Source organism: Bubalus kerabau, chromosome 11 (genome assembly GCF_029407905.1).
Source record: "Bubalus kerabau isolate K-KA32 ecotype Philippines breed swamp buffalo chromosome 11, PCC_UOA_SB_1v2, whole genome shotgun sequence".
NCBI lineage: Eukaryota > Metazoa > Chordata > Mammalia > Artiodactyla > Bovidae > Bubalus > Bubalus kerabau.
Window position 1 is genome coordinate 47,591,486 of NC_073634.1, and position 25,068 is coordinate 47,616,553.

The window sequence follows — 25,068 nt, forward strand, 5'->3', positions numbered from 1 at the left end:
CACGACTGCAGTGACTTAGCAGCAGCAGCAGCCTGAACCACAGGTACAGGGTCTGTGCAGAGGGGGGTCCTGGGCAGCGTGAGAGCGGCCCAGAGGGATGAGAGGCCCTGGGGGGAGCACCCATCAATGCGGAGTAGACGCGTCTGCCTCGCACAGGTTTGTGTGAGCGGGGACAACATGCACAGCGCTCGACTGCGAAATGCTCAAACAAAAGCAAGACCAGATGCTCTCCAGAGCTTTAATCAGCTGTTCTCCTTTGAAAAGTCTTTTCCTGATGCTGTCTAGCGTTCTGCGGCCCCTGGAGAAATTTCACCCACTTCAAAATGGAAATTCAACCACAAAACTCTTGTATTGTGTACCCTTAGGAAAAAGATATTCAAAGCCTTAGAAAATATCCAGACCCAATCAAAAGCAAAACCCACACGAAGAGCAGACTTTCAACCTCACCCCTCGACACACACAAACTCCCAAGTGGGTTTCCACTTTATTTGGATTCAGGCATCTTCTAAACCAGAAGCTGGAGACTGAATAAAGATGTTAAAGCATAATAAAAAAAAGTCAAAATTGAGTGCAAACCCACATGAGCCATCTACTACCTGGGAGGAAGGTCTTTAACTTCAGTGAACTCTTCAAAAACCTCCAGGCTCCTCACCACCACAGCTGGCTTTGGGTGTCAGGGGTCTCCTCAGCCCCTTGAAATCTTTGCTCTGATGTCGTGACAGTGAAGTCTGCTTCCACCTCCCACCCCTTGACATTTCTCCAACCTCCTTCTCTACCCATGACTCATTACCACCTAATACATCTGACGTGTTTGGTTCTGACCTCTCCCCACAGCAGAGACATAAGCCCCTCAAGGATGGGAGCTCCGTCTGTTCAGCTTCCTCCTGCATCCCCAGAGACTGGGGCGTGCCCACAGTGAGGTCTCAGGCCCACTTAACTGAGTCTGTGAACTCAAGTGAATTCATTCACCCCTTCACTGGGGCTAATATCACCTACTGTATTGCAGGGTTGTTTTAAGGACTACTTAGAAATAAAAAATAAAAGCACACTGCAGAAGGCAGAATCATGAAGAAACAGAAAATCTGAGCTGGTAAGTTGACTGACTCAGTAAACAAAACCTCCCAGAAAACAAAAGTCTAGGACCAGACTTTTGTTGAATTCTACCGAGTATTTAAGGAAGAGTTAATACCAGTGACTCTCAAACTCTTCCAAAAGATAAAAGAGGAAGGAACATGCCCAAACTCATTTTGGAAGGCCAGCATCCATCATCCTGACATAAAAAACCAGACAAGAATATTGTAAGAAAAAAAAATTATAGGTTAATGTCCCTAATGGACATAGATGTAAAAATCCTTAACAAAACATTAGCAAATTAAACATTACATTAGAAGGAACTTCCTTGGTAGAACAGTGGGTAAGAATCCACTTGCCAATGCAGAGTACACGGGTTCAATCGCTGGCCCAGGAAGCTCCCACCTGCCACAGAGCTACTAAGCCTGTGAACCACAACTACTGAGCCTGAACTCGAGAGTATGTGTGCCACAACTGCTGAAGCCCGTGCACCCTACAGCCCATGCTCAACAACGAGAAGCCATCACAATGAGAAGCCTGCACACCGCAACTAGAGAGCAGCCTCTGCTCGCAGCAACCGGGAAAAGCCTGCGCAGCAATGAAGACCCAGCAGAGCCAGAAATAAACAAGTTATTAAAAAACAAACAAACACACACGTCATGCACTGGCTTGCAAATGCAACTCAACCACCATTAGTTTCCTTTCAGTTTCCTAGTCGAGATAACTGGCTAACAGCTGCTGAACATTCCAGGCAGGAAACTAAAAGCATGGCGGAAAGATGGCTGCAGGCAGTTAAAACACAAGGGGAAGCAGGGCCTCCTGCTGCCGAGCTCCTCCGTGTACCTGTGACTGTGAGGGACTCAGAGTCTCCACCTACAACAAGTCAGCGCAATAGTCGAGAACAGGTATAAAGTTACTAATTTGACAGGGAAATTCTACACCTTCTGAATCTAAGAGGAAGAAATGAGACTTGTATTCATATGGCTTCTTTTCATTTCATTTTTCTAGTAACCCATTTTTATTGTCCTTCACAGAAGCACCGGTCAACAATGAACTGGAAAAAAGTCCATGGGGTTGAAAAGAGTCAGACACAACTGAGTGACTAACACTAACTAACTTCCTACTTTATTTTGTCTTATTTTTGGCTGTGTTGGGTCTTTATTGCCGCTTGGGCTTTGCTCGAGTTGTGGTGAGTGGGGGCTACTCTCTAGTTGTAGTGTGTGGACTTCTCTTGTTGCAGAGTTCAGGCTCTAGAGCCACAGACTTCAGTAGTTATGGTTCCCGGGCTCTAGAGCGCAGGCTCAGTAGGTTGTAGGTCACAAGCTTAGCTGCTCTGAGGCATGTGGGATCTTCTTGGATCAGGGATCAAATCCATTGTCTCCTGCATTGGCACACGGATTCTTTACCACTGGGAAAATTTTTTTAAAGAGCCTCACTCTTCACTACAACTTGGGGAGCACTGGCCAAGCATGCCTGGTGCAGTCCAGGAAGCCACAGAGAACCAGCAAAGCTTGCTCACACTGCACATTCAAGAACTGTGGGTGGGCCAGGTTCTAGGCCAAGAGAGGATGGATTGCGGGGGGGTGGGGGGTGGGGGTGGGGGTGGTGCGGGTGCAGACCCAATGAAGGGAAATTCCTGGAGGTGAAGCAGAAACACTGAGACGCACAGGATGGGCACAAAGTCAGGTGAAGATGAAAAAGGCTGGGGTTGCGGTTCCCAGGTCCTCTGTCCCCAGCGGCTCTGTGATGGTCAGGCCACCCACAGCACCCCCAGTGCCCACACGAGCCCCACGCACTTCATAGCCTGTATGTCTGCGTCTCATGGCAGTTTTGCAACCACTGCACTAAAGCCACATTTTCCGGGAGACCTTCACCCTTTACCCTCCTTTCTAACATGTCAGGGCCAGTGTTTCTTGGCCTGCAGGCAGGCAGACCTGGCCAAGCTCCCAGAGGACACGCAGCTCCAAGGGAGACCTTCTCCGTCAGCCATGCCTGGGGCCACCAGCCCCTCCACCCATGGAACAGCTCCCTCAAGCAAGGACTCAAAGCCCACTCATCTCTGTGTCTTTTTACCATACAGGATAATGTGTTAAATGCACAAAAACTAAACAGCAAGAGTCTTCTGAGAAGAGATGAAATGTGTAATGTTCACCGTCTGAAACGGTCACTGTGCTCACCTTTCCCTTCAGCTAAAGTGTTTACAGGACGTTCCGTGAGGCTGCCTGGCTCCCTTCCCTCCTGAACGAGAGGCCAGGGGAGCTGTCAGCATTTCCAGGAGACCGTCCACTGCCCACCTCAGTCAGCCATGTGGGTGATGAGTGATCACACCCACACATGTTTTCTTTCGGGGCGTCCACACTGTTTGCCAACAGCTCCACAAGAACATCCAGGACAGCAGAGCAGGACTGAAATGTGGCTCAAACACTTCTCAGGTCCCATCCACCCCATGGGACCCACAGAACCACTGCTGCTTCCACACAGGATGAGATGTGGCGAAGACCCAGACCCTTAAACTATGTGCTATTTCACTCCAGCCCTTGAAAGACATCTCTCCTCCAGCAGAGGACCTCCAAAGACAATCTGAAAAGCAAGCCTTTGTCTTACCAGTTATTACCGTTACTTTAGAAACACCGAGTCTCCTGTACCGCACTGTAACCCGAGGAAGGATGCACAATAGCCAAGTCCCTCACAATAAATAATACACAGGCACTCAGCACTTACTGCAGAAAGGAAAGCAATAAAAATACTAACATGGTGTCCATAAGCTTGTTCATAGCCCAGAGATTTTAACAAGAGAATCAGACAGTTGCAATGTTTAGCAGCTTGGAAAAATGCTACCACATTAGATTCACTGGAAAAGGCCCCAACGCTGGGCAGGATTGAGGGCAGGAGGAGAAGGGGGCAGGGGGGCTAGACGATGAGATGGTTGAATGCCATCACTGACTTAATGGACATGAGTTTGAGCAAACTCTGGGAGATGGTGGAGGACAGAGGAGCCTGATGTGCTGCAGTTCATGGGGTGACAAGGAGTCAGACTCCACTTAGCAACTGAACAACAACTACATTAGTAATATGTATATATAACTAATGTAGTTGATATATATATAAAACAAATGAGATCTACATACCTGTCCCTCAGCTACTCAGACTTACTCCTGGAGCCCAGGTCTCTCTGGTCTCTGGGTACTCAGAGGCCAACTCTTCAGCAACAAGAGGAATAGCTCTGTGCCCCTGCCTCACCCCTGCAGGTGAGGGCCACAGGGCAGTCTGTCCTCCCGTTACTCAGGGTCTGTGCCTGCCCAGTTCTTTGCCTCCAGGATGGTCACATCCCCTGCTGTGAGACACTGCTGTGAGAAGCGTCAGGCCTGGGAGAAGAGGGATGGAGCCTATTCGAGTCAGTGGCTGTGTCTTTCTCTGGGGAACTCAGGGCCTCGTTACTTTGCCACTAAAAAGATTTCCTCCCCCACACCAGCCTGCCAGCACTTCTGGCTTCTGGAAACCCTGGGTTCTGGAAAGTGGATCTCTTTGGGGCCAGAGAGGATATTGTATTCCTGTCACATCTTGAGACTTACTTTTCTCCACACAAACAATATAAACAGCCATTGAACCCTATCTACCTTGAGGAAACAAGCTCTCCATAATTGTTGCAAGCCTGTCTCACTAGCTAAGACGAATGCATACCTCTCTCAATGTGTGCCAAACCCGTGCCAAAGCTAAAAAACACAGGAGCTCCTCCTTTTCCCCCAAATAACTATCCCCTCCCTTGTCACTCTCTCTCCCCTACCCTTAAAACCGGCATGATGGGAAAGGAATTTCTTCCACAAATAATGTTGGGAAAGTGGATTTCCATATGCAAAAGGAGGAAGTTGGGCCCTTATCTTGAACTACTTAAAAATATTAACCCCAAATGAATTAAAGACCTAAAATTAAAAACACAAAACTCTATAAAAGACTCCTAGAAGAAAACACAGGGTAAAGTGGGATGACATTGGATTGGACGATGACTCCTTGAATATGACACCAAAAGTGCAGGCAACAAAACAAAAATGGACAAATTTGACTACATCAAACTTAAAAATTCTGTGCATCAAAAAAGTCAACCAACAATCAACAGGGTAAAAAGTCAACCTATGGAATGGGAAAATATATTTGCATATCATATATGTGATCAGGAGTTAATATTCAGAAACAAAAAAAAATCACACAATCCAACTAAGAACTAGGCAAAGGACTTAAAACAGACATTTCTCAAAAAAAAAGATATATATATATATATATATATATATATATATATATATACACACAAATGGTCAACAGAGACATGAAAAGATGTTTCCCATCACTAATCATCAGGGAATGTAAATCAGAACCACAATGAGATACTCCCCTCATAGCCACGAGGATGCGTATTACAAAACAAAACAAAATGAAACAAAACAGAAAATAACAAGTGCTGGCGGGGATATAGAGAATCTGGCAGCTTTGTGCATTGTTGCTGGGGTTGTAAAATGTGCAACAGCTATGGAAAAATGAATGCGAGTTCTTCAGAAAGTTATAAGCAGAACTACCAAATGAGCAGCAATTGCACTTCTAGGTGTGTATCCAGGAGAACTGAAAGCAGGGTCTCAAAGGGATATTTGAACAGACACATTCAGAGTAGCATCATGCACAAGAGCCAAGAGGTAAAAGCAACACAAACATCTATTGACAGATGACAGATGAACTGTCACTGAACCCCTCAGGGAGCACCTCCCACACAGCCTTAAAAAGGAAAGTCTAACACAGGCCTCAACATGTACGCACGCTGATTTTGTGCTCAGTGAGACAAGCCCATCACCAAGGGACAAATATGGCGTGATTTCCCTTATGTTAGATACCTAGTGTAGGGAGGCCTACAGAGAAAGCAGAACCCTGGCTGCCAGGGCCTGGTGGGGAGACACTAATCCCCGGACACAGAGATTCCCTGCGGGAGGATGAAAATGTTCTGGAGGTCTGATTCACAACAATGTAAATACACCTAACACTGCTGAATCACACACTAAAAATGGCCATGATGGTAAATTCTATGTGCTTCTAGTCATAACATTTAAGAGAAACACCATGACATACTTGGCAGAGCAGGAGTTAGAGCCCCGTCAGCTCAGCCCCTCGCCGGGTGCCCAGGTTAAGCTGCAGTCCAGGTGCAGACTCCCCATCTCTACAAATGAGGGAGTAAATAACACATGTCCTAAGCCACTGGTCTGAAGCTTACCGGAGAACTGCCAACACAGAAGACCTGCACAGCTGGATGGTGGTCCCTCCCACAGGGGCTGCATCTGTGTATCACATCATCAGAGCTGCCCCCATCCTCATGAAGGGGAGGCTCCCTGAGCCAAGTCCTTTCCACTCCGGGCAACCTGCCAGGAGTCCTCATGGGAAGGGCTGTGATCCCCATTCTGCTTGCGAGGAACATGGCTGGAGCAGGGTTGTCATTGTTCAGTTGCTAAGTCTTGTCTGACTCTGAAACCACAAACTGCAGCAGGCCAGGCTTCCCTGTCCTTCACCATCTCCCGGAGGTTGTATTCCCCTTGCCAGTGAAAACCTACGTGATGTCCATTCCAGTGTGAGAGCCCCTAAAACCCTGTGACCTCCTGTCCTTCACAGACAGGAGCCAGGGCTGGTGGTGAGAAAACAAAACTGAGGATATGGAAACAGAAGGGGCATAATATAGAAACAGGACATGGGACAGTCTCCCAAAGGTCAGTTACATAATCAGACAGACTAAGAAAGACAATTTTTACATTTATAATCTATGCTTCCCAAACTAGTTTAAAAGGCTATCTAATCTCAGGCCTATCTTTTTAAATATATATTTATTTACTTGGCTGGTCCAGATCTTAATTGTGGCACGTGGGATCTAGCTCCCTGACCAGGAATTGAACCCAGGCCCCCTGCACTGGTAGCTTAGAATCTCAGCCACTGTACCACCATGGAAGTCCCCTCAGGCTTTTCTTCAAACGAGGTCACTGTTGTTTACTTTACTAAGTCGAGTCTAACTCTTGGCAACTTATGGACTTTGCCCACCAGGCTCCTCAGTCCATGGGATTTCCCAGGAAGAATACTGGAATGGGTTGCCATTTCCTTTTCTAGGGGATCTTCAAGGATTGAACCTTCATCTCCTGCATTGGCAGGCAGGTTCTTTACCACTGAGCCACCAGGGAAGCCCCTCAAACACCGTCAGTTCAATTCAGTTCAGTCGCTCAGTTGTATCCAACTCTTTGCGACCCCATGAATCGCAGCACGCCAGGCCTCCCTGTCCATCACCAACTCCCAGAGTTCACTCAGACTCACGTCAATCAAGTCAGTGATGCCATCCAGCCATCTCATCCTCTGTCGTCCCCTTCTCCTCCTGCCCCCAATCCCTCCCAGCATCAGAGTCTTTTCCAATGAGTCAACTCTTTGCATGAGGTAGCCAAAGTACTGGAGTTTCAGCTTTAGCATCATTCCTTCCAAAGCAATCCCAGGGCTGATCTCCTTCAGAATGCACTGCTTGGATCTCCTTGCAGTCCAAGGGACTCTCAAGAGTCTTCTCCAACACCACAGTTCAAAAGCATCAATTCTTCGGCGCTGTTTTCTTCACAGTCCAACTCTCACATCCATACATGACCACAGGAAAAACCATAGCCTTGAGTAGACGGACCTTTGTTGGCAAAGTAATGTCTCTGCTTTTGAATATGCTATCTAGGTTGGTCATAACTTTCCTTGCAAGGAGTAAGCGTCTTTTAATTTCATGGCTGCAATCACCATCTGCAGTGATTTTGGAGCCCCCAAAAATAAAGTCTGACACTGTTTCCACTGTTTCCCCATCTATTTCCCATGAAGTGATGGGACCAGATGACATGATCTTCGTTTTCTGAATGTTGAGCTTTAAGCCAACTTTTTCACTCTCCACTTTCACTTTCGTCAAGAGGCTTTTTAGTTCCTCTTCACCTTCTGCCATAAGGGTGGTGTCATCTGCATATCTGAGGTTATTGATATTTCTCCCGGCAATCATGATTCCAGCTTGTGTTTCTTCCAGTCCAGCGTTTCTCATGATGTCCTCTGCATATAAGTTAAATAAGCAGGGTGACAATATACAGCCTTGACGGACTCCTTTTCCTATTTGGAACCAATCTGTTGTTCCATGTCCAGTTCCAACTGTTGCTTCCTGACCTGCATACAGATTTCTCAGTATTTACGTCAGGTGGTCTGGTATTCCCATCTCTTTCAGAATTTTCCACAGTTTATTGTGATCCACAGTCAAAGGCTTTGGCATAGTCAATAAAGCAGAAATAGATGTTTTTCTGGAACTCTCTTGCTTTTGCCATGATCCAGCAGATGTTGGCAATTTGATCTCTGGTTCCTCTGCCTTTTCTAAAACCAGCTTGAACATCTGGAAGTTCATGGTTCACATATTGCTGAAGCCTGGCTTGGAGAATTTTGAGCATTACTTTACTAGCGTGTGAGGTGAGTGCAATTGTGCGGTAGTTTGAGCATTCTTTGGCATTGCCTTTCTTTGGGATTGGAATGAAAAATGACCTTTTCCAGTCCTGTGGCCACTGCTGAGTTTTCCAAATTTGCTGGCATATTGAGTGCAGCACTTTCACAGCATCGTCTTTCAGGATTTGAAATAGCTCAACTGGAATTCCATCACCTCCACTAGCTTTGTTCATAGTGATGGTTTCTAAGGCCCACTTGACTTCACATTTCAGGATGTCTGGCTCTAGGTCAGTGATCACACGGTCAGGCCCTCCTAAACACTCATTTTCATACTTAGCTGTCTTTCAAAGCAGTTTTAACTCTAACACAACATATATCTTGGGCTTCCCTCATAGCTCCGTTGGTAAAGAATCCACCTGAAATGCAGGAGACCCCAGTTCGATTCCTGGGTTGGGAAGATCCGCTGGAGAAGGGATAGGCTACCCACTCTAATATTCTTGGGCTTCCCTTGTGGCTCAGCTGGTAAAGAATCTGCCCACAATGCAGGAGACATGGGTTTGATCCCTGGGTTGGGAAGATCCCCTGGAGAAGGGAAAGGCTACCTACCCACGCCAGCATACTGGCCTGGAGAATTCCATGGACTGTATAGTCCATGGGGTCGCAAAGAGTCAGACACAGCTGAGTGACTTTCACTTTCTTTCAACATATTTCTTACTTCTTTCTCCACCTATGATAGAAAAGAATCAATCAACGCCCTCTATGATGCTAAAAGATGAAATCATATGCCATCTGCACTGAATTTGAGACCTCTGCCCCCATCATGCATTACAGCATCCATTGACCATCACCTGCCAGAGACTCATCACCTAATGTGACAACATCACTAAGCATCTTCCATGCCTGCAATGTAGACGGGGTCCCCCAGGAGCTCAGGGCACAGCCGGAGCCGAAAGTGAAACCATGCCCCTCAGACTGGGGCTCAAACATACTTAGCTGGGAGTCCAGCCCAACCTAAACCCTGACTGGGGCTTGAATCTGCGGTTTTTTAACTGGGATCACACACCTCATTTTGACACTTAATCAAGCTCAGGTTCTAGATGTCTCATCGCAGAGAGAATTCAGTGAGAGACAAAGTCTAGGTAAGAAAAGGATTCATTTAGAAACACACTCCACAGATAGAGTGCAGAAGGTGAGAGTGGCCCCAAAATATGGCGTGGTTAGTTTTCATGGGCTGGGTAGTTTCATAGGCTAATGATCGGGAGGATTATTTCAACTATTTTGGGGAAGGGTTGGGGATTTCCAGGGATTGGACCACTGCCCCCTTTTGGTCTTTGAAGGTCATCCTGAGAACTATCATGGTGCCTGGGTGTGTCAGTTAGCTTGTTCAGGTGTTACAATGAGCGTACACTGAGGCTCAAGGTCTAGTGGAAGTCAACTCATCTGCCATCTTGGACCGTTTGAGTTCTAATCAGTTTATGTCACCTCCTTGGGCTATGTCATTCTTTGACAGGTTGCACCCTGCCCCCTCCCCATTTTAGGAGGAGGTCAGAGGTCAATCCAGTCACAAGCAGCCCTGAGTAGAGACAGATGGGGCTGAAGAGCTCAGGGCTCCAGCCCAGCACAGGCCTTCAGAAGCTCTGGCTTCTCCTTGGGGGCCACGCGGACCTCTGTCCATCCCTTCTCGTGACCCTAGGGGTCAGGCCCGTCAGGACAAGAGCTGGGCCACTGGCAGCGCTGTCCCCCACGCCTCCTCCTGGGAAGGAGGTCAGGGGTCAGGGAGAGGAGGTCACAGCCATTGACGGGACTGATGGGAAAGGCTTCACCAAGGAGGCCACGTCTGAGAAAGACTCTAGGGGTGGTGGAGTGGGCCCTGTGGTCACCTTGGACCGAGTGACAGCTGGTGAGAGGTTCTGGGTTGGGGGCCTGGCTGGTGAGCTGGAGGAACTACAGGGACGCAAACATGGCCAGAGTGGCATGGACAGGGCTGGACACAGGGTGGGGGGGTGCCCTGTCGCTGTGAAGACCAGGGCTGTTCTTGGGTCAGGGGATACCCACAGAGGCCTCTGGGCTTGAGGACAGGGTGGGACTCTGGCTTTATGGAGACCAATCTAGCTGAGGTTTGAACAGCTGAGTGGGGTGGGGGCGGGGAGCTAGGAGGAAGGTGGTGGGTGGGGGTGGTCAGGAGACAGATTCCACAATCCAGACGCTGGTGATTGGACCTCAACATGACTTGGCATTTATTCACTGGGGGCAGAGGTGAGCCATGCCCAGGAAGGGCACTGAGGCATTGCCCACCCCACCTCTTCAAGGACCATCTGCTGTGAGCCTGAGGTGTGGGGGCAGGGGAGGTGGGGACCAGGCTCCATCTCTCTACTGGATCCCACGCACCTGGAAGGGGCCCTGGTAGGAAGGTCTAGAGAACAAATGACCACTGAATAATGGCTCTCAAGGCTGATATAGTATCAAACCATTTATAAATGTTTGCCTATTTGTGTCATTGCTGATCAACTCATAGTTACAATCTAAAAGCTGAGAGTTACATTTTATTCTGTGGGAAGTTTTAGGACTTCAAGCCAAGGGGACAGCATCTCAAGTGACCCTGAGAGAACTGCTCTGAGGAGGTGAGAGGAGGAGCCAGCTTATATAGAAGTTTTTGCAACAAAGGGAAGGTAGTCTGAACATCAGAAGATGATTGTTAATTAAAGAAAAACAGATGTCCCAAGTTAAAGAATTCAGCAATTTTCTGTGTATGGGAAGATGCAAGAGTCTGGGTTCAATGAAATCATTCCTTTGACATTACCTCCGCTCTCTGGGGCCAGTAACCTGTGTTTTCCTCTCTCTTTTTTTCAAAGTCTTTATTGAATTTGTTACAATATCGTGCCTGTTTTATGTTTATGTTTTGGTTTTTTGGCTGCTAGGCATGTGGGATCTTGGCTCCCCGACCAGAGATGGAACCCGCCCCCATCCTTCCCCTCCCATCTTGGAAGGTGAAGTCCTAACCACTGGGCTGACAGGGGAGTCCCTATCCTTTGTATTCATGTCCTGAGCGTCCTCAGGGCTCACCATGGAGAGTGGCTGCAGTCTGATGGCTGATGGACAGCTGGTATTCCTTCCTTCCTGAGTTCCCGCAGGGCTCACCGGCTCACCACCCATGATGGTTGCAATCACTGATGACTGTGACATCCTTGTTTACTGATGTGGCAGGAGACGTTCCATTTCTCACCAAGGTACACACATGCACACTCATGCACACACACATGCAGATATACATATGTACAATGTATACATGTGCATGCATACACGTACACACACATGCACACACAGCTCACAAGCACGTGCAGAAGGGGATTCCAGATCCTGCAGCAAGCGCTTCACAGAATGAGTTCCACTCCACAGACGCAGCACTTGAGGGTGGAGGGTGACAGGCTAGGTTAAAAGCAAAGTGATTTTAAATGTCAAGAGTGGAATTCCTCCTCAGAGGTTAGCACCACCACACCCTCTCACAATCAGGAGGTCAGGTCTAACTGAATACAAACCAACACTCTGCTGCAAAATGAGAATAATGGTTGGGAAGTTATTAATAGTCAATCATAAGATGGAAAATTTTATTTTCTTACTTCCTGTGGAACAGAAGCTAATACTGATCACAGCCAATTACAATCAACTCATATTTACAGACTGAGAAATTGGAAGGAGCTTCTTTGACTGTGTGTATGAGCCCCTGGGGACCACACACTGGGTATCTCAGACACTTGGAAGCTGCTGGGGGCACTTAGAAACTCTCAGGACCAATGTCCACATTGTCCAGGAGGGCGTCCATCATGGCCACGAAGGTGGGATCACCACAGGGTCTCCACCTGCACAGACTCTGAGCTGAGGCCGGTCTGGGTGTGGCGGCCAAACCACACAGGATAGCTTCCATAGGAGACTGAGCTCAGCCTCCCCAAGGGTGGGACCCAAGCACTGCGTCAGGCACCCTGGCAGGGCGGCTGCCATCTCATTTTCCTACCGTTAAATGTGTTCCTAACAGTCTCCTCACAGCTGATGTCAAAGGGTGTTTGCTTCAGTTACCTGCTGTAGACTAAGCCCGTTTGTTACATTTAAAAAAAAAAAAAAGAGAGAGAGAGAAATGCCAGAACAACAGAGGCAGTGAGGACCATGAAAACCCAGTGGGCTCTGCTGGGCTGTCAGCAGGGAGTCCACAGTCCCAGGACAGGAAGGGCGATCACTGCATCTGGATTACCTGCCCTGCTGGTAGGGGTCAGGAATGCTGCAGTGAGATGTCCTCCTGAGGTGTCTAATGGCCTGAGGTTACTCCTCTTTGTTGGGAAGTGTTAACAGAACAGTAAGATCTTATATTTTACACCTCAAATTCATTAAACATTCAGCCCTTTGTTCTGTAAGAGTCATTAAGAAATCGTGTTTACTGACAGAAATAAACCAGTTCTTTTTCAAACACACACAAAGTTGGGGCCCTGGACACTGGCAATCTCTTGAAGCATTTTACACTTCAAACTTGGAAACTTTAACTTACAGAAACTACTTACGCTCTGATTTTGATGAAAGAGGATAATATATATGAAACTGACAGGGTTCATTTGTATACTCCAGGTGGATAGTGTCAGAATTGAATTAAACAGCAGGGCAAACTGTAGTACAAATAAGGCTGCGTTTCACGTCACAGTCTCTTCTCATTTAGAATTACTTTCTTGGGTTTGATTTACAGAAATGGAAATTCTCAATTACAAGTTATAAATCATTTCAGACTTGATACATACTGCCAAATTGTTTTCCTAACAAATTTTACCCATATATCTTTACACCTGTGATATAAGGTAACTAACTATGTTACTAACTTTACCAGTGATACAAGGTACCCATGTTTTTAACAATATCTGCTAATACTGTAAAACTGATAGTATCTATTTTAATATGCATCTTTGATGAATCACTAATCACACTGCAACACGTCTTGTACTTTTGTACATTAATTTTATTTCCCGGTTTCTATTTTGTTACATTTTCTCCGTCCATGTTCTTTCCCCTACACACATACTAGGTGCGCATATTCTGATCAATTCATAATACTAATGCTTTCTATCTTGTTTTGTTGCAAATGTTTTTCCCCATCTGTTTTTTGTTTTTAATTTTCAGAAATTTATTCTCCTTCCAATAGACCTTTCCTTTTGGTTCTTAAAACTTCTGAGTTTAAAAAGTACTTCTCATTCTAGGAATTGGGAAACATTCCTATTATATTTTCATGTTTATCTGGCTGGATTTAATATGTAGCTATTAAATATTATCCATCTGAAATTTCTGCTGATGTAAAATGAGACTCTAAGGCAATAAACTGGCTTTTCCCCGTAACTGCTAACAAAGGATCTCACCGTTTTATGGCACTTTAAGGAATGTTTCCTCTTTTCCCCTGAAAACCCGGTTACCCCAGACTCTGTGATGAGCCGTGATGGGTATAGACCGACAACATGGCTCCCCCACCCCCACTTTCCTCCCTTCGGGAAGCAGCTCTCTGCTGTCCTTGCCCCTTTATTCCTCCAAAGAAAGAAACATCGAGACAATTCTACCAATTTCACCAAAAGACTCCACCTGGAATTCTGATTAACAGTACCGAAATTAAATATTAATATGGAAAGTGAAGAAGTTTACAGGAAAAACTGTTAACGTTTCACCCGGAAATTTTCACCCCTACTCCTGGAAGCCTCACTGGTGCAGAGTGGCACCTCCTCAGGTCGGAGAACTGTTCCTGTGCTAACCCCAGGAAGAGAGGGAATACTAAAACACTGCACGGAGTTACTGAAATCACATGGAGTTAAAATAAGCCTTCAAATTGATCTTAACGCCGACTGAAGCCATCTTTATTAGTATTTACTCAGGAGTGACTTTATGGCAACATTTAAAGAGCTCTGTTTCACTAAGCCAAAAAGAATACACGCCAAATAAAACATGACACCATCATTTATTCATTTGACAAGTACTTCCTGAGAGCTTCCTGCGAGCTCGCACTGTCCATGGCGTGGCACACCAGGACTCCCTACAGCACCGGCAGCCTTTGTGGACAGTGCTGCATTGTTCGAATGTAAGCTCTTTATCAAAATGCATTTAACAGACCCAACCTCAGATTTTGACTTTCATCCCTCCATTTGTTCAGCTAATCTCCAGGAATGCTTCCTCCTGGGAAGCTCAATTAGCCTGACAGTGCAGAAGAAAGCTTGACTGCTAAAAAGTTCCCAAGCCTCGTGTCCCTGGAGCTCCATCACCCACTTAATCTGCATCCGCCGAAGCCCCACATTCCAGAAACTGTCACCACAACTTCCTTCATAGAAAGTGTCTCAATGACCGAACACATCATTAGAAAGAGATGCGGGTGTGTGTTTATTTTAAAAGTCAAAAGGGCTTAAGATGGGAAAACGCTTCTTTTTAAGTCTGGTCTCACGGTCTCCAGATGACCTCTGTGGGAAAACTGAGACCTCTGAAATTTTGAGGAATAGCTGGAACTTTTTTCGTCACATTCAATGGACAGCTATGTAACACAGTTAAAGCATCACTTTCCACATTTCACTGCTGTCCGTTGTTGTCACCAGTAAACTGGGAGAGGGGAAACCACCTGAGCAGTGCTGGGAGGCCCAGGTCTGAAGCAGAGAAGAAGTCTCGTAGCCTGTGTACAAGTACCCATGCTATACACTCTGTTAACAGCAACCAGAAACTGCCTCCAGCAGACATCTGCAGATGCCTTGAGCTCTGGGCAGATCTGGCAAATACCCAAAGACAAAAAGTGCTTTCATTTCCTGGTGTGAGTAGGCCAGAATTGGAAAAAAAAAAAAAAGGACATTAAGTCCAGAACCAGCATTAAATTATTTCAGACACTAGCCTGGCACCCAGTTTAAAGTTACATCACTGCAATTCTGGTCTGGCCTATGAGACAGATAACCTATTGTCCTATACACATATATTTTCTAAAGTTTTTATATTTTTTTCATCATTATCCTCAAACATGTAAGTATAGTCAGTTGCCCGAAATGGGCTAAGTGCTAACAGAATCTTCCAGATTCTAGTCGGAGCCGAAGCCTTCTCAGACTCATTTTTGAAAACGGAGAACCAGTCTCAGCCATGTTTACAAAGAGTCCACGGCTGTTACAAAAACATCACTGCCCACACTCGGAAAACAGAGTCTGCTGGTGTGCTGGGTGAGTTATCCCAGCTCAAGATTCTAATGAAGACCACACTCCGTTCCCTCACACATGTCCCACTGTGACAAGCCCACGGCTGCATGCCAAAGAGACAGCAATTCTGGCCGCAGAGCGTCAGCACCCGAGGGGAAGTAGTGTATTCCGGTGTGGGCCCCAACTAAACGGCGATGTTCCAGACACCACTTTCCCACACGCTCTCTCAATGAGAAAATTAGAAAGTAGTGAGTGAATATTTACTTTGTTCTAAAATTTCCTATTAGAATATCAGACAGAGGCATTCAACTCAAGCCTGAGGAATCAGGCTCAGTTTTTAACCTAAATTCAAACATCCGAAGAATAAACGCAATCTGGAAGGAAACTGTAAATCAGAGGCCTGAGGTCCCTTCTGTAATCCCATGCTTATTAGCAGGCTCATCTTCATCTATTTCTGCATCTGCCTCCAGGAGCCCAAGGCTGAGAACTGCTTTCCACGAGGGCGTCTAGGCATGGGTTGGGGTGGGGGGGCCCGTGGCACCGATCTCTCACCATCGTGTTCCAAAGATTTGAGAAAGATCCGCGGCGTCATCACATCCTGCCCGGCTGTCCTCCAAGGGTGACAGGAGAACCCTGGCACCTCCCCCTGAGGGTCATCACCTGGACCTGGCCTGGCTGGGCTCAGGGTTCACGGTGGGCCTGGTCCCCATCGAGTCACTGTGGAACAGGGGAGCGGGGCTCACATGTGACATGGACAATGTGCTTCTCCGAACTCAGGTCTCCCATCTAGCAGGAGGCAAAGGGGTCAGGTGCTCAAGATGAAACACACACCCCAAGTTCAAGTGAAGAAAGTGAACTGACATATCTTCCAGCTGGGCCTCGAGTGTGAGACTACAACCTCCACGTTCAGAAGGAAGGACCATCTGGCAGTGAGACAATGCAGTCCCTCATGACCGCCACACTTGGGGCGCGACTACCTACCACGTGAAGAGGACACCCTGACAGCCAGGAGAAGCAGGAGCCTCGGCCTCATCTGAACAGGAGGGGACACAGCGGGGAAGGGATGCGGGAAGGGGACGAGGCTGGGCATCAACCTCGGCTCATCTCACCCCAACCCTGTGACGTCTCCTGCCCTGTTTCCATCTGTAAAGTGGGCATAAAAGCCCTGCCTCGAAGTGCAGCCGTGTAAGATTTGTGAAATAGATGTTTAACACCTTAAAGTACTTGTGTAACCACAGGTTATTAATAAAAGGTGGTTATTAGTAAGAAAGTTTCCAAAAAGGCGGCCCAGTCATGAGAAGAAATAATCTAACAGGGATAGCTGAGCATCTCTGAATTTCTCTCCAGAGGTCCCTAGATGCCAGGTCTCTGCCACCGGGACATCACACTGCAGAGTTCAGCTAAGCCATGTGTGCAGGCCAGCTCCTCTCACCCCAAGTCTTATGACTTTATTGAAAGCTTGTCACAGGCATCCAGCAGAGCCGGCTGTGGACTCGTCAATTCACTGATGACTGAAGAAAAGGAGAAATGAAGCCCATCTAAATCCAATTAATTCTTCCTTGGACATCTAACAAACCCGATGAAGATATTCCTTTACTTCTAGAGATTATGATTTGGCAGAAAAGATTAGATACAGACACAAGTAAATTATGGGGCTTCCCAGGTGGCACCAGTGGTAAAGAGCCTGCCTGCTGATGCAGGAGACATAAGAGACACAGGTTCAGTCCCTGAGGCAGGAAGATCCCCTGGAGGAGGGCAGGGCAACCCACTCCAGTATTCTTGCCTGAAGAATCCCATGGACGGAGGAGCCTTGTGGGTGACTGTCCATAGGGTCACAAAGAGTTGGACATGACTAAAGTGACTGAGCATGCACACATAAGTAACTACAACATAAAACACGAGATGGTAGTCACCCGAAGGAGGTCAAAGTGTTCTAGGAGGAAGGACATGAGCTCTGAGCCCTGAGGCTCCAGCACAACCTCAATCCATGTTTCAGGAACTCAGCATCCAAGGGCCAAGCAGCCACTCTGCTCCAATGGCCGAGAAGACAATGAGAGGAAGGTTTTCCAGCCGTGTGAGCAGAGGCCCTGAGGTTGGGGGTGTGCAGAGTACCTTCCGAGACAAGGGGCTGAGGGGGCCAATGACCAGCCAGAAGGTGACAAACAGCCTGAGTGCCAGGCGCGGGAGTCCGGACCTTATCTGACAGGCAGTCAGGAGTCTTCTTAACATTCTGAAAAGAGAGGTGACATGCCCAACGTGGCGCTCCAGGAAAACGTGGAACTGACATGAAGGACAACACACTGAAAGATTCTCGAGAGCTGGGGCCACGTCGATCCTCCTCGAATCTCTGTGGCTGCACCCACCCGGCACCTAAGAGCCCGCTGCTGAGTCCTCCGTATCGAGGAGGACGAGGACCCGCTAGCGGCCCAGACACCACCGTGTCCACGTGCCCACACGCCCGCCGCCCACACTCCCCAGGCGGGCCTATGTGGAAAGCAACGTGCCCGGCCTCAGGAGCAAAACAAGCACATGAAACACAGCATAAGCACTACCACCCTTCCCCATGAGAAGCAACCTACAATCTGTCTAAGCAGCTGCTCAGACTTGTCCCCGAACGGATGTGCCAGAAGAGGAGCCCCCCAGCAGGAAGGACTGTCAGGCTGGCCCTGTGAGCACAGCGTGTGGGGTCGGGGGAGACCCTGGCCTCCGGGAGGAAGTACCATGATCACTGGCACATGGGCCTCGGAACAGCAAGTCCCGAAGGACGCACTTCACAAATGGAATCGACTTGAAAGAGACTGACATCCGGTACTCTGTGACACAACAGCTTTGTGGTGACACAGAATAATCATCCAGAAATATCCAGAGTTATCCTGTTAATGTGGCTCGGACACATCAAAGTCTCACCTGGGTGGGGTGTCCCAGAGCCACAACCGCAGGTACAGCTGGGAAATTTGAGTGAGACCCAGGGACTGCATGGCCATTGACACTGCGACTCGGACCACGTACCACAGCTTTGCAAAATGCTATCGATGGGGAAACTGGGTAAAGAATACACTGGACCTTTGTATATCATTTCTTGTACCTCCACAGGACCTTACCTGACCTCAGGCAAGTTACTTCAGTCCGGTGTGTCCCACCCCAAGCTCCCCTAAGGGCATTCACGCTTGCCCCCCCACCGCCTGCTTCCTCCTACAGGACACACTATGCACAGCCCGCTGTGTCTGCAGCCTCCCAACCTGCACGTCAAAAGTCCCTGTGGACTCGCCAAGGCAAATAAGCTCCGACATGAAGAAGATGCAGGAAAATGAACCCCCTCCCATGAGCTCCTGTGTGGAAACATCTGACGAAACAAGAGAAGAGGGGACATCTCATGAGGCCTAAGGCTGCTGGAGGGTCCATGGATGTGGCAATGGGCACCCCAGCTCGTGTTTCTCAAATAACTTAAAGCTTTAGGAAAACAACCTGGCCACAGGCCAGTGTGTAATGTAGAGGACATTCCTGTGGGTGGGAAACCACAGCTTAGAGCACAATTTGGAGAAATGTAAAATCGACGAATGGTTTGAGATGCTTCTCCTTCTATTTAAGTGCAGCCCTACCTGAGAACACAACCTACACTGAGGTTTACTTAAACGATCGTCTGAGGAACAGACACAGGATTATTGAACACAGAGGCTTCCGGGGGAAAGCTCGGAGCTTCCATCATCAGCCTGGATCCGCCTCCCCCAACCTGTAGCCCCTGGGGCCTCAGGAGGGCAGGAAGATACTCCCCCCTTTGGGGAGGAAAGGGAAAGCCACCCACGTTCAGCAGGAGAAAGATCATCCAGGAACTAGTTCAAGGCCATCCCAAATGAAAGAGGGGTGATGACCGTGGTCCTCACATCCTAAGCCTGCAGGGCACATGACATCCTGACGGAGCCATCTTCCCTACTGCCAACTTCTCACTAGTTAAACTAAGAGCATGGTTTCTTCACACACAAACAGGCACAGGGCAGTGAAGATCTAGAAGAAACCCCACCAGGGCATCACCCCTTCATGATACGCTGGCATTGTGCCCCAGAAAAATCCTTCAAGGCAAAAGCTGCTTTTCCCATAGCGGTTCTTCAAGTCCCACTAAAACTCCTCCCAAACAGAAAGCACTCACTACAACAAGCACTCGACACTCATTTCTAAGAGAATTCTTGGTAGATACGTCTTTTTAAATATTCAAGAATCGCTCCTTCCCTCCTGATTTCAGATGGTGTTAACAGTGGTTCTCAAAGGGTGGTCTGGAAACCCTAGAAGGTTCCCAAGACCTTTTTAAGAAGCCTGGGGATCAAAACCATTTTCATAATAATGCCAAGAAGCTCCCGCTTCCACTGCAGAGGTTTGATCCTTGGTTGGGGAACTAAGATCCTGTGTGCCACATGAAACAGCCATAAATAAATGAATACATAAAAAATTAATAAAATAAAAAAACTGTTGTTCTTTAGTTGCTAAGTCATGTTCAACTCCTTTGGGACCCCCTGGACTGTAGTCCACCAAGCTCCTCTGTCCATGGCATTTCCCAGGTGAGAATACTGGAGTGGGTTATCATTTCCTTCCCCAGGGGATCTTCATGGCTAAGAGATCAAACTTGTATCTCCTGCATTGCAGGAGGATTCTTTACTGCTGAGCCACCACGGAACGTCCCCCCACCCCAAATACAATTATCTCAATAAAATTTTCAAATAAAAAATGTACACCCATTTTCAAAGCAGCACCATTCACAATAACCAAAAGGTGGAAACAACCCAAGTGTCCACTGGAGGATGAATGAATAACCAAATAAATAGTATAAACATACAATGGAATCTTGTATGTTTATACAAGATTGGAAACATACAATCAATCTTAAAAAGAAAGGAAATTCTGACACACAATACAAAACGGATGAACACTGAGGATGATATGCTGTGTGAAATAAGCCAGTCACAAAAAGCAAAGACAGGATGATTCCTTTTACACGAGGTCCTTGGAATTGTCAAAATCAGAGACAGAAAATACAACGAGGGTGATGAGGGGCTGGAGGGAGAAGGAAATGGTAAGTTGTTTAATGAGTACTTTCAGTTTTGCAAGAAAAAAGGGTTCTGGAGATAGATACTGGTGATGGTCACACAACACTACAAATGTACTTGGTACTAAAAAAAAAAGGAAAAAGTAAGGGACTGCTAAAGGAAAATTTAGGATAGCAATGTGATGATATCAGAATATAAGCAAGGCTCTTAAAAGGACCTGCTTAGGGACTTCCCTGGTGGTCCAGTGGTTAAAACTCTGCATTCTCAATGCAGGGATGCAGGGGTGCAGGTTCGATCCCTGATTGCAGAACTAAGATCCTACAGGCTATGTGGTGCTGCCAAAGAAAATAAAGGGAGATGGTTATACTCAAGTCATAATGTATCCATTGTATTGTCATTCTTCATACCTTACATATATGTTAAATTTTGTATGGAAGAAACACAAGCTGGAATCAAGATTGTCAGGAGAAATATCAATAACCTCAGATATGCAGATGACACCACCCTTATGGCAGAAAGTGAAGAGGAACTAAAAAGCCTCTTGATGAAAGTGAAAGAGGAGTGTGAAAAAGTTGGCTTAAAGCTCAACATTCAGAAAACGAAGATCATGGCATCTGATCCCATCACTTCATGGGAAATAGATGGGGAAACAGTGGAAACAGTGTCAGACTTTATTTTTCTGGGCTCCAAAATCACTGCAGATGGTGACTGCAGCCATGAAATTAAAAGACGCTTGCTCCTTGGAAGGACGTTACGACCAACCTAGATAGCATATTTAAAAGCAGAGACATTACTTTGCCCACAAAGGTTCGTCTAGTCAAGGCTATGGTTTTTCCTGTGGTCATGTATGGATGTGAGAGCTGGACTGTGAAGAAGGCTGAGCGTCGAAGAATTGATGCTTTTGAACTGTGGTGTTGGAGAAGACTCTTAAGAGTCCCTTGGACTGCAAGGAGATCCAACCAGTCCATTCTGAAGGAGATCAGCCCTGGGATTTCTTTGGAAGGAATGATGCTAAAGCTGAAACTCCAGTACTTTGGCCACCTCATGAGAAGAGTTGACTCATTGGAAAAGACTCTGATGCTGGGAGGGATTGGGGGCAGGAGGAGAAGGGGACGATAGAGGATGAGATGGCTGGATGGCATCACTGACTCGATGGACGTGAGTCTGGGTGAACTCCGGGAGTTGGTGATGGACAGGGAGGCCTGGCATGCTGCGATTCATGGGGTCGCAAAGAGTCGGACACGACTGAGTGACTGAACTGAACTGAACTGAATTTTCAATAAATTTTTCTAGAAACAAAAAATTGTCCTTAATGAAGCAGTACCAATTATTGATGTTATTAAATCTCGACCTCTGACCTTCTGTTCTGTTTCTTGTGATGAATGAAGCACTTGGGCCGCACACCACAGTAAGACAATTGTCTGCAGGTCAAGCAAGAGGGTGACCCAGGGACCACTCAATCAGACGCTTTTTTTCATGGTCTACCGTTTTTACCAGAAAGAATAACAAACTATGGTTTTTAGACTAGCATTTGGCAGACATTTCTTGAAACTAAACAAAGCGAGTCTGTTACTTTGAAGAAAACAATTGACAAGAGTTTCTTACTGATAATAAAAATCAAGCTTCCAACTGAGAATGAGAATGTTGGAAAACTTTCCACTGCCTGGAGCTTGAGAGACAGTTTCAAACCTAAAGATCTAAGGAGAGGATGAGAAGTGATATTAACAAATGTTACTTAGTGACACTGTATAAAGAGATATGTCAACATTTGGAAGGTCTGCCTAACTCAGTGAATCAACACTTCCTAAGGAGGAACATGCCTGTTAAAATCAGGAGCAAGCCCCTTTGAACCTCAGGGCCCGCGGAGAATTTCAGCGTCACCGCGAGTGAAAAGCTCCCGGTAAGACTGAGGACTCCACAGCGAACTCACGTTTAAGAAACATTAAGTTACCCAGTTTTGGAGTGATAACAGAAAATACCGCAACTACGTGGAAAGCTCCCTCTTCCAACCGCATCTCTGCGTAGGAGAGGGTTTTCTTCGGATTTCAAGCAAAACGGGCCGCAGCAGACTGAAGGCAGAACAGGCAAGGAAATGCACACATTTAGGAGTTTTGCAAAATGTACAACCACGGCTCTCGTCGCACTGAATTATTTGTTAGGAAAACGCTATTTTCATGAAGCATGCGTTATACACGTTGAGATCACAGACTCATTTTACATTTAATGAATGAGTAAATATCCTTTAAGGTCTGTTACGTTTCTAACGCGGTAAATCTCTAGCCTTGAGCCGTCCCCGCCCTCACGGACGCCTCCTGCGACCCGAGCAGGGCTAGGAGCGCCGGGCCGGGTCGCGGTCCACTCGGCCCCGGGCTCTGCAGGCCTGTCCGCCCGCGCCGCAGGGAGGGGCCTCCCCGGCGGCAGCACCGCCGACGTGGCTGCGGCTCCGGTTCTAGCCTCGAGCTCACCACCCGCGCGATCTTACCTGTTGGTCATTCCTGACGCCACGCCCAGCATCTCCGCGGCCCCGTGAAACAGCACCGCGTCCCTGCGCCGCTCCCGTCGCTGCCGCCGAGCCGCCGCCGCTCCTCCTCGCTATGCGCCGGGGCAGGAAGGGGCGGGCCGGGGCCGCGAAGGCCACGCCCACCAAGAAGCGGTCCCGCCCCGCCTGGCCCCGCCCCCGGAGCCGCCCTCCCGGATGTCGGCCCCTGCCTCCACCTAGGCCCCGGCCGATCCGCCCCGCTCCCGGAACTGGCGGACCTCCAGCCCGGTCCCCCAGAATCGCCCGTTCGAGTCTCGACCCCGCCTCCAGATAGGCCCCGCCCCACGCACCGAGGCCCCGCCCTGCCGGTGGAGGACACTGGGCAGGGGACTAGGGGTCCCATGCAGCAAGCCGGTTCTGGATTCGGGGTCGGTTCACCCTCCCTCGTGCTCCGCCGTCCCCACACTCCAATCTGTGGGCCGCGGAGGTGGCCGGTGTCGGTGCTGAGAAGTCATCGCAACTCTGACCAGGTCCTGGCGATGGGGTCACTCCTGGAGTCTCAGCAGCGCTGCAGACCCCATTCTAGGATGGTCCTCAGGAAAGGCTCCAGGGAACCTGTTAGCCCAGCGGGTAAAGCTGCTCCTTAAGGAGGAATGGGGTGAGGCAGAGCGGGCGTGCGGCAGTGGTACAGAAATGGCCACAGCAGTTTTACCAGGAGGGCCAATGCAGTTTTGCTTTTAAGAGCAATTGAGAAAGTTTGTTTAACCGGGACATTAAATAATCACAGTTTCTACTTACAACACATCTGTTAAAAAAAAAAAAAAAGACTAGTCAATAAGCACATGAAAATATGCTCAACATCACTAGTCATTCAGTTCAGTTCAGTTCTCAGTCGTGTCCGACTCTGCGACCCCATGAATTGCAGCACGCCAGGCCTCCCTGTCCCATCACCAGCTCCCGGAATTCACGTCCATCGAGTCGGTGATGCCATCCAGCCATCTCATCCTCTGTCGTCCCCTTCTCCTCCTGCCCTCAATCCCTCCCAGCATCAGAGTCTTTTCCAATGAGTCAACTCTTTGCATGAGGTGGCCAAAGTACTGGAGTTTCAGCTTTAGCATCATTCCTTCCAAAGAACACCAGGACAGATCTCCTTTAGAATGGACTGGTTGGATCTCCTTGCAGTCCAAGGGACTCTCAAGAGTCTTCTCCAACACCACAGTTCAAAAGCATCAATTTTTGGCGCTCAGCCTTCTTCACAGTCCAACTCTCACATCCATACATGACCACAGGAAAAACCATAGCCTTGACGAGACGGACCTTTGTTGGCAAAGTAATGTCTCTGCTTTTGAATATGCTACCTAGGTTGGTCATAACTTTCCTTCCAAGGAGTAAGCGTCTTTTAATTTCATGGCTGCAGACACCATCTGCAGTGATTTTGGAGCCCAGAAAAATAAAGTCTGACACTGTTTCCCCATCTATTTCCCATGAAGTGATGGGACCAGATGACATGATCTTCGTTTTCTGAATGTTGAGCTTTAAGCCAACTTTTTCACTCTCCACTTTCATCAAGAGGCTTTTTAGTTCCTCTTCCCTTTCTGCCATAAGGGTGGTATCATTTGCATATCTGAGGTTATTGATATTTCTCCAGGCAATCTTGATTCCAGCTTGTGCTTCTTCCAGTCCAGCGTTTCTCATGATGTATTCTGCATATAAGTTAAATAAGCAGAGTGACAATATACAGCCTTGACGGACTCCTTTTCCTATTTGGAACCAGTCTGTTGTTCCATGTCCAGTTCTAACTGTTGCTTCCTGACCTGCATATAGGTTTCACAAGAGGCCGGTCAGG

At 47.7% G+C, this 25,068-nt stretch overlaps 1 protein-coding gene across 3 annotated transcripts in view; it reads right to left on the reverse strand.

Moving 5' to 3' along the window:
* The window catches only part of LIMS1 (LIM zinc finger domain containing 1), an 82,277-nt gene extending 58,930 nt beyond the window's left edge, over positions 1-23,347 (reverse strand). Inside the window, exons 1-2 of one of the 3 annotated variants that reach the window (XM_055540244.1) lie at positions 23,226-23,344; positions 22,723-22,812 (exon numbers count right to left, since the gene is read on the reverse strand). Coding sequence is in view for 1 of the 3 variants with exons in the window: in XM_055540243.1 (XP_055396218.1) it covers positions 23,226-23,257 (32 nt within the window). In the remaining 2 variants the exon portion in view is untranslated. Of the gene's footprint in view, positions 1-22,694; positions 22,813-23,225 lie in introns of all 3 variants that reach the window. The other 2 variants (XM_055540245.1, XM_055540243.1) reach the window with 2 other exon arrangements.
* Between the last annotated feature and the right edge of the window lie 1,721 nt (positions 23,348-25,068).